At 34.3% G+C, this 9,880-nt stretch overlaps 1 protein-coding gene across 1 annotated transcript in view; it reads left to right on the top strand.

The window, feature by feature from the left end:
* The window catches only part of ZNF407 (zinc finger protein 407), a 353,370-nt gene that overhangs the window by 33,931 nt on the left and 309,559 nt on the right, over window positions 1–9,880 (top strand). The window contains exon 3 of the mRNA XM_075142188.1: window positions 2,964–3,078. Within this exon, the coding sequence (XP_074998289.1) occupies window positions 2,964–3,078 (115 nt within the window). The remainder of the gene's footprint in view (window positions 1–2,963; window positions 3,079–9,880) is intronic.

Consider the following 9,880-nt stretch of genomic DNA (forward strand, 5'->3'; position numbering starts at 1 on the left):
TTTCTCAGTTAATGGAAGGTTTGCTCAATGTAAGTGTGGTGTCTTACTCCCCATGTCCTAAACGTAGGAGGAAATGGTATGATGATATTTCATGCGGCTCTGCTCACTTTGCATTGGGCCTGAGCTACGGACACAGCTATGCCTGCCGGTGCAGATGATGCTGCCTTTGGCTGGCTTAAAGCTGAAGCAGTGAGTTTTTCTTACAGTTTTGAGTCTCTTTTGTTTTAATGTAAAATAAAGACTATGAACTCCAGTCCTCCCTGTAAAACAGTAGCATGGTTTGTGTCTGTCTGACCTGAACTCTTAAGTGTAGCCTATTTTCAATTTGGTGAATTCTCTCCCCCCGCCCAATTCTCTTGTTAAGAGCCTTATTGTTTACTGCTACCATCAGAAAATGTACACTTTGTTTCCATGCCATAACTTGTGGGTAAAGTAATACTGTGGCTTTTTTTTTTTTTTTGAAAGTCATTTGGTTGGAAAGATGCTATATTGAAAGTATTTTTCTCATTTTTCTGTGAACTAAAAGTCAAGTGTGAATCCAATAGTATCACATTCAACACAGTATGAGAACCATTAAAGTTTGTGATAACATAAGTATGGCTAAGAAATGGTTAATTGCTTCAACATTGTTTCAGATAGCCTTATGGTAAATACAGATTTTTTGCCCCATTAGTTTAGCTCGTAGTCTAATGCCTTCATCTTAAATATAAAATTTTGGGTTGTTCCATCCAAGAACATACTGGAACAAATTTGGCACCAGCAACCTAAAAGGGAGATGCACTGCTTTTGTTTCAGGTGATAAGTACTGACTGGAGCCTGCCAGCACTTGAATTTTCATGGAGTTTAAATGGAGATGGTAACAGATATTCAGCTCTGGATCTGAGAAATAAATAAAAAAACCTCAAGGCCTCAGTGATTTTTGGATGAGAGCAGTCAACAGAATAACACATTTCTGTATTGTCAGCACACTGTAGCTACGATTGGTCTGAACTCGAGTTTTTCACAAAGGAGTCATGTAAATGGAAGCCAGCAAAGGTCTTGTATGGAAGCCCTGCGGGACACCTGCAGTCACAGAATGAGGAACGAATTTACAATTTAATCAGTAGGAGAGAAACTAAGGGAACATAGGATTGAATCCACATGGTATTTGAATTCTATGACAAAAAAAAAGCAGTATAAACACCAACAGATTTTAAAAAATCCTCTCTGACTGTGGCCGTGATGTTATTAATTGTGCAATTAGTCTTTAAGATCATAAGTTAAAACATCAACTTTTAATACTCTCTTATTTAATGCAAAGATAGGCTGGTTTTTATTTGCATGGGTCTCTTTATAGAATGCAGTGTTGATTTGAAATGTCACCAAATTAATGATTAATTTAGTTTTATCAGGATCATTTAAATAAACTGGGGTTTTTCAGTGTGATTGATAGAATGTGATTGCTGTTAGCTGCAGTCTCAACCTGCTTTTGACATTTAAACATATAAAGCTGACTAGATATAACCATTCAGGTGCTAAATATATTTTACATCTACTTCCAACAGTAGAAATGGAAGTATTAAGAGATCTGGCTTCATTGTCATTGAACTGTGAAATATTCAACCTTGTCTGCCCGTGCTTAGTACTGTTGACTTTTTTATTTCAGTTAGAAGATTAAAATTAATGCTTCATTTTTCGTCAGCTTTTGGGAATTAAATTGAAATTTAAGACTCTAAAAATTTTTACTAAGATCCTCAATTTCACCAATGGATTCTTGGAGGATATTCTGTTTTCAAGGGCAAAGCAAAAAGGTTCATTGATCAAGTATGATATAGTGCAACGTTTTTCTTATCAGAGCTCTTTATGTATATTTATTAAAGATCACATATTTCATATTATGCTTAACTGTATTGGAAGAAGTACTTCACAAAACATATACTAAACATAATATGGAGACTCTGTGACCATATTGTACTTACTTTTAACTGCAATTCTATGATTTTGATTTATTGATTTAAGGATTTAGTGGTCAGAAAATTGGAAAGTGCTACAGCATGCTTTAAAATGGTATTGCTGCGTAATAACATGGGGGCTGACGTGCCCAATTTAACTATTTCAGTAAAAAAAATAGTTTTTCCATCCTCGAGAGAGGATCACTGTTAATTAAGATAGACAAATAATTTGACTTTTTGCTGAACTGATGTGATACAAGAAATAGGCTGGTACTTCTTCCTTGGAGAAATAATTTCAGAGTTCTTCGGTCTGCAGTAGACATTTAATATTAAAGTTTGTTCTTGAAATAAATAATAGCCAAAATGTCAATACTTCTGGTTTGCAGAATAATCATAAATTCTTGACCATAAAACAGTCATAAAGGCATAATATTTTATCCACTGTATATTCATACATTGCATGTCATTACAATAGCTAGGTGATGAATCATTTTCTGTGTGTGACAGAACAAATCTGAAATACCAATGCTAATGTGAAATCTATTCAAAGTCAGAAGACTTGTAAAATTACTTTACTTTAAATATATTTGCTTAAAAACCAAATACTTTTTTGCAGTTTACACCAATATCGAGCCACTTTAAGACCATTACCTGAGTTTCAGCATTTGGAAATGGGGAAAGGTGCAGAACAACTTTTGCAGTCTTGTTGAAAGGTTATCTACTACTGTATTGTCTTCTCATTTTATAATAATAATAAAAAAGAGTAAATTATTATTAAAAGTTAAGAGAATAGTTTCTGTGATCTTGAACTTAAGGAAACTTTAATGAGTAATGTATAGTATATACTGTCTGTGTCCTAGGAGTTATAAATTTATGTACGAGATACCTTTTTTGTTAGGCAAAAATCTCAAACAGGTTAAATGTGGGATAGGCTTTTTTAAAGGTTATTTTTCCCCAGGATTTTTTATTTCTTTAACCATGGGTGATGTATTATTCTAATTCAACTCATATCTTATGCTAAATTTTACTTAGGATCAAAGCCATTCAAGTGCAAGATATGCCGCTTTGCAACAGCTCAGCTCGGAGATGCCAGAAACCATGTCAAGAGGCACCTTGGGATGAGGGAATACAAGTGTCATGTCTGTGGGTGAGTAAATTGAAACAGTCTCCACCATGGTTAACCAGGAGAAGAGTGCAGGATATGCATTGTTTCAGAATTGAAAACTCTGATGTGAGCAAGAGTGGCTAAAATTATGCATGCATATCCTCCTTTCCATTGTTATGGTAAATTCCTTAAATACAGTTATGACATTCTTTTCCCACTTCTAATCCTGCACTGAAGATGAGCAATTTTATGGGCTACAAGGTCAATTTGAACCTGTAATCTGTAAATTGACTAAATTATAGGATGTTCATTCACATTGCCAGGGAGAACTGTAAATTCCATTTAAAGACATAAAAAATATATAATATAGACTTTACTGTGTGGGGTTTTTTCTTTTGCTATACTGTTATAATTTTAGTACCATTAACAGATTTCTGGACTCCATTAGGGTTTTCATTCTTTAAGAAAACAAAACAGAAGACTGCTTTTTCAAACAAACGGATCTAAAATATTGCAGGCATAAGACTTTAAAATTAAATTGAAGTCTTTTATGTATGCTTGTGTTCTTGTTTGTTACCCAAAAAATCTTGTTTTTCTTTTTTACTTAATCGTTATTTCCTCAGAAGGATCGTTCATAATGTTTAATTGTCCTTCAAATGTGTTGCATTTAATAGGAGGCATTGAGACTCCTTAATGCAAAACTAATTAATTTAGCAGAAATGTTTAAAAGGTTTTAAAATGCCATGGCATATATGGTACATCATAGGACATTCAAAGTTGGATTTTAATACCCTAGTTCTGATTAAAAATATATTTTAATGTTATTATGCTGGAGAAATTAACTAATATATGCATCATATAAAAACATTTTACTCAAACCTATGTAACCTGCTATAGCGGTCTTATGGCTAATGTGTGGAACAGCACAGGTTCAATTAGATGATGCAGTGCACACATGAATGGTGTGGTGTTATGTTGGGGATAATACTCAGCAGGAGGGGTTTTTTCAGCCTTAGTATACTGATCTACTGCAGGACAAAGTGAATTACACATTTTAAAGGACAAGTGAATCTTCAGCTGAAGATGCAGCTGAGTGATTTTCACTGATTCATCTCTCTGTTTTTCAAATAATTTTGCATGCAGCATTATGAGATACTTCGGGTGTTTTTACTCACTTAAGAAAATTAATTGCTGACTTCTTGAAACAAGAAATAAAAATGTATGAGCCTAATTCTTAAGTCCACTGAATATCAGTAGTAGAACAACATGTGCTACTCTCTATTTTGCAGCATGTTTAAAAGGAACATTATGCGTGGTAGGCTATTTTATGTTGTTTGAAAAAGTCTTATTTACTATCTCTGCTTTATGAATTGCTGAGAATTTGGCATGGAAGATAATTAACAACTACAAATCCACAAAACTGTTTAGCTAAGGCTAAGCTCTGTTCTTTAGAAGTTGTCAACAAACTTGACAATGGTTCTTTATTCAATTCCCTTTTAACTTAAACTGAAAAATCATCATGTTATTTAATCATGTTATCGTGAGAGGAAAAGTAAAAAAATCTCAAAATAGCTAATACCTTATCTTTTAAAAAAAGAGAATTAAAATGATTAGGATTTGGCACAGTACCTCATTTTTTCAAAAACTCACTCCCTCACTTCAGGATTGACATGTTCTTAGAATCTGCCTCAGAAATTACGCAACTCTTGGTTGCAATTCACAACGGTTATGCAAGAGAGAGAGCAAAACATGTATGAATGATTTAAACTGTGGACTTGAATGTTAGTCACTTTGCTAAGCTGATTGCTTAATGTATGTTGCTGACATGTCATACCTGGTAGCCAAGCAGGTACTCATTTTCCATTCCTGTGTAGTATTGTATAGCTAATTTTCATCAACAATGTGAAGCTGTGCTATTTGGATATGACAAAGCAATCACTTGAAGAGACATACACCACAATACCCTATGCTCTCAAAAATCTGATTTATATACGTGTTTAAATAATCATCATGTTTTACTTAATGTGCACCAAAAATGTATTTTAAGAGTTATACGTTAACACTGATTTAATTGGAACAGGTATTTTTGTACTGTAGCTAACAGTCCTGAAGAACTGAGCAGGATTTGAAGGAGGAATGACCAGAGCCATTTGAGCTGTAGTCCAAATAATGAATATGCCATCTTTAAATATGGAAGAAGAGAAAAAAGTGTAATAGCCTATGCTGTATTTCTGCTATTTTAATTGAAAGGATTGGGTAGTGTGTAGGTTAAAAAAATAAAGTAGCAATGTAAAAAAAAAAATTGCTAGGATTGGCTATCGGATTAGTGGCACTGTAGAGCATTGGTACATTAACACCACTGACAATGTCAATTCATTATCATTGATGGCTAAATAATCTTAGAAATGCTCAGTGGACCTATTAGTTCCTGAACATAAGCAGCTCATGCTGCATTTCTTCATTAGCTTTAATTGCTATAAATTTTACCTTTTTAAAAATCATGCTTTAAAAGGTGAAGTGATCTTTCAGGAACATTAACTCTGTAATTTTGTCACAAACAGAAGGTCCTGCACTATGTTTTCTTTTCTGCAGTAGTTAATATTCTATCCTCTGACTTTTAGATTCATAGTAATAAACCCTCTGCTAGTTGTGAGGATAAATTGTGTTTCAAAAGCTTTTGAATCTGCTTGGGCACTTTTTAAAGGTGAAGTGTCAGTGCAACATCATGGTGTAGTGTGGTCTGAAAATACCACTTTTTTTTTAAAAAAAGACAAAAATTCTCTGGAAAAAAAGCAAAAAGCTATATCTTGGTGTTGTTCTAGGAAGGGTTTGCTGTGTCTCAATTTTTCAAATGATCCTCATATTTACATGATACAAAGTACACAATATATAATTCACTTAGTTGTTGAAAAAGGCAGAAATTTTGCTGTGTTGTTTTATTTTTTTTTAATTGAAGTTCAGGGTTTGTTTTTCTTCAGCTGCACAGCAGAAACTACATGACACAAAAATTGGACACCGCAAATGTTTTAACATGTGGAATAAAAAGTCTGCTACTCATTTCCTTATCACAGATGCGTGTTAATTGTTTTCTTTTCCATACCCATGGCTTTAAAATATATCCCATTATTTTAGAGGTAGTACCTATTTTCTGTGGGTAGCAAACTGCTGCATATTTTAATTTAATTTTTAAAAATCTGGCTCTGAAATTGGCTGATACCCTGGGTTAGATGAGCAAATCTTGGTTGCCCAGCATTTAAAATTTTTGTTTCATTTGTTTGGTGAAATGCAATGAAACAGCTTATCATGCACTTTTCAAATTTTATGCCTCAGGTAGAACATGAAAAATGCATCGTTTTGCACTTGAGATTTTGAACAGAATTTATAGGCAATGTTTGATTTAAAAATGCATCTACTATTCCTTTGCCTTTTTCTTGCCTTTGCTTTCAGAAACAGAATTTTTGTGGATGTAGTTACATGTTTCAAGTAAGAGTGGCTGCTTCTTTCTTTTTTTTCTCTCCTTTATGACTTCTTAAAAATGTGCTGAGGAAGATGGGTATAAGGTAGGTTTGAATTTTTAGGAAAATTTTCAGTATTTAAAACATGCACATAAACATTTTTTATTACCTTCCTAAAAATTGAAAGGACCTTTGTAGTAATGTCTTTTTTATGTTTATTCCATCTATAGTATTCCATATATAGTAGTCAAGTGCTTTAAGGAACAAAAGTAAGTATTTGTATACACAAAGGAATTTGGAATGGGGTGGAAAAGGTTGGGGTTTTTTCTGTATTGTGCTGAAGTAGTTCTTTCTTGTGGGGTGGGTTTTGCGGGGTTTTTTTTGCTTTGTTTTGGTCTTTTGGTGGATGGAGGTATTAATCTTTTTTACTTTCTGCTCCTCAGTTCTTGATTTGCTTCGAAACTCCTTTTCCCAATTAATTCTGGAGATGTTATAAGATGTTCTGCTAAATAAGTGTTTTGCTAAATTTGGTTATTTTTTAAAGCCTTATATAAACAAGCTTTGAGGAGAGTTAGAGTGTCCCAAGCATGGAAATAACTTCACTTTTGCTGCTGTTGTTAATGCTAAGAATAGTTCAGAGATCTTAATCTGTATAAAGTTCAGTATTTTAATGACACTGGTTGCTTTGAGAATGTCTAAAGACAAATACTCGCCTATATTGAGTATAGTGGCTAATAGATCTTTGTACTTTATAGATAAGAATGTGCTTTGACCAGCTGCATCAAAAAAATTGGCTGAACTCCTTTGTGTTGTGTTCAAAAAAATCTTCTAGATTTTCAGATTTTTTTTAGCTGATTACTGTTAATGTCAGGCTCCTTTTAGTGAAAGGCTGCTCTTAAGATTGCTTTTAGCAAGCAAAAAAGACTTATTCATAAATTTATTGGTAGGAGCAGGAAAAACATTATATTTTCAAGGATGCCTTAATGTACTGTAATATAAATTAATTATTTATACTTGTGCCGTTTGGAAAATCTTAAATAGAAAGTTGCTACTCTAGTAAAACTATTTTTGTGTGGTATTACCTAGTTTTTGTGCATTAGAAGGGATCTCTGTGTAGATGATTATAATGTCACTTTCTGACCTTTGCAGCTTGAATAATTGTAAATCATTGCTTCATAACGTGTCAGAGAATGTCTGTACTAGGCAATTAAATGGCAGAATATAATAGACCAAATTATTGCCTGTCATGTTTTCAACAACACAGTTAGTATTTGAGTTACACTTAATCATTACGTGCATTAGCAACTTCATTGGAATCCAGCTTCAGGCTGAGCATGAAATACATTACATTATTTAAACCTCTAATGGTAGAAGTCATTTATTTGTGTTGAAGTGTACAACATGCAGAGTTTCATAAAGCAAGGAACACTTGAGAGCTTAATTTATCCAAATCAAAGTCTAAATGCAGATAAACACAAGTGGCAAAAATTAGTAATTTTTATAGGCTGGAAATATTTAAAAATACATGGTTGTGGGTAATTGTAGGCAGCAGGAATAAATTAAAATCACTATTTTTAGTCAGCTCTGAGAGCTAAAACTGTTGTATACCTAAATCATCAAATGCATCATGAAATTGCATTTTTGAATGAACAATTAATTACACACATCATACCTACAGATGTGTCCAAACAAAAAATATGTATTTGGTTCAGCTGTTGAGATCAGAGATAAGTGCGTGTGAAATGACTGTTCCATATCCAGCTATTCTGAGTTTCTCTGTCTGCATTTTGCCGTTTGGTCCTATCATACATTTATGTCTACGTTTACTTCAGTAAAGAAAATGAGGTGAACCTACGTGACAGCTTTCCAAACTTGCACACACTTTTAAACAAATTAATAAGAAAATACTAGAAAAGTATGTGGAGTAAGGTAGCATATGTGTTGTATTATCTTGCCAATTTTTGTTCAGTTATCTATCATTTTATTAGATTTGCAAACCTGACCTTCAGTACATAGTCACTATTTTTACTATTTAAGAAAACTACTTGAAATGGAAGCAATTTACTTTTATTTAGAAAAGCTCCCAGCATCTTTAAACAGCTGGTACGGATCCTTCGGTCTGTTGCGCGAGACTCTCTTCGCCTGGAAGTCTGCCATGGAGTTGGCTGGAGCTAAAGCGAGTTCAGTGGGAGACTCGGGTACAGGCGGTGGAAGGACTCTTCTGTTTGAGACTGGTATTACACTTGATACGGAAAAATCGAGATCCACTTTCTGACTTAATAAAATGTGGTTTTAGCAATTTGCATGGTAAATTGGATTATGATAATGACTTAGTTGTACTTGCTGAAGAGGGAAGGTATATAAGGGACGTACTCGTGAAGAGTGTATGTATTTGAATTGGGGATAGTGATTTAGACTAGTACCTGTGCTGCATGCAATCCAATGCAATGCACTTCCAAATGGTAATTATCAAGTTACACAGCGGTGTGACTATGATATGTGCGGCACGTGCTTTTACAGACATGTGATTTTATTTTTTTACTTTACTGTAGATTGCTCTCACATCGAGGATGTGTGCGTTTCTGTTAGGCCATAGGCACCGCACTCTGAACGTGTCCTCCAAGAGCAAGCACCTTCTGTGCCTGCGCAGGGAGAATTTGAGCCCTTCCTGAGAAGGCAGGAGTTGTGACTAACGGGAAAAGGCTGATGGTGCAAAAAATGGAGTTTAGCAGCTAGTGCTAAGGCAAGCAGCAGTCCTAAAATTCAGTATACCTACTGAAAAAGAGACTTCTGTCCTTATAATCCACGGTTCAGAGGATTGGCCTAAGCGTTGAGAAAGATAGTGTTAAAAATTGCCTTCTGTTGGCAGAAGGAGATGGCAAAATTTGGCTCAGTTTTGGTTACCACGAGAAGAAGGGAGCCTGAGAGTTGTCGGTGCAGGTGGTTGGTATTGACAGGGAGAGAGGTTTGCTTGATTAAAATTTTGGTTGGGTTGTTTTGTTAATAGGCTTAAGTTGCATGGTTTGGATTTATATCCAGAATTCATAAGGTTTACATTTGCTTTATTTTTGGTTTTAATCATTTATGCGTAGGAATTGCATCAAGCTCCTGATTCAGCTGTGATTTTCCTTGGTGCTTTTAGTAACTTTACTCTAAAATTTAGAGGATAAATAACTGAGCCTAATCTTTATCAATGAATATCTCTTCCCTAGTACTAAAGGGTTAGGTAAGAGAAGCGGGATGTTACCCAAAAAGGGAAAAAATAGACTCTGATTTATGTTTTATACCTTTTAGCTGTAAGTTGCTGGAATGCCCTCAATTTTAACCAAATTTAATCTATAAATTGACTGCTGAATCAATCTGTTGGGGTGTCTGGTTTTTTTCTCCAA

Source organism: Calonectris borealis, chromosome 2 (assembly GCF_964195595.1).
Source record: "Calonectris borealis chromosome 2, bCalBor7.hap1.2, whole genome shotgun sequence".
NCBI classification, from domain to species: Eukaryota; Metazoa; Chordata; class Aves; order Procellariiformes; family Procellariidae; genus Calonectris; species Calonectris borealis.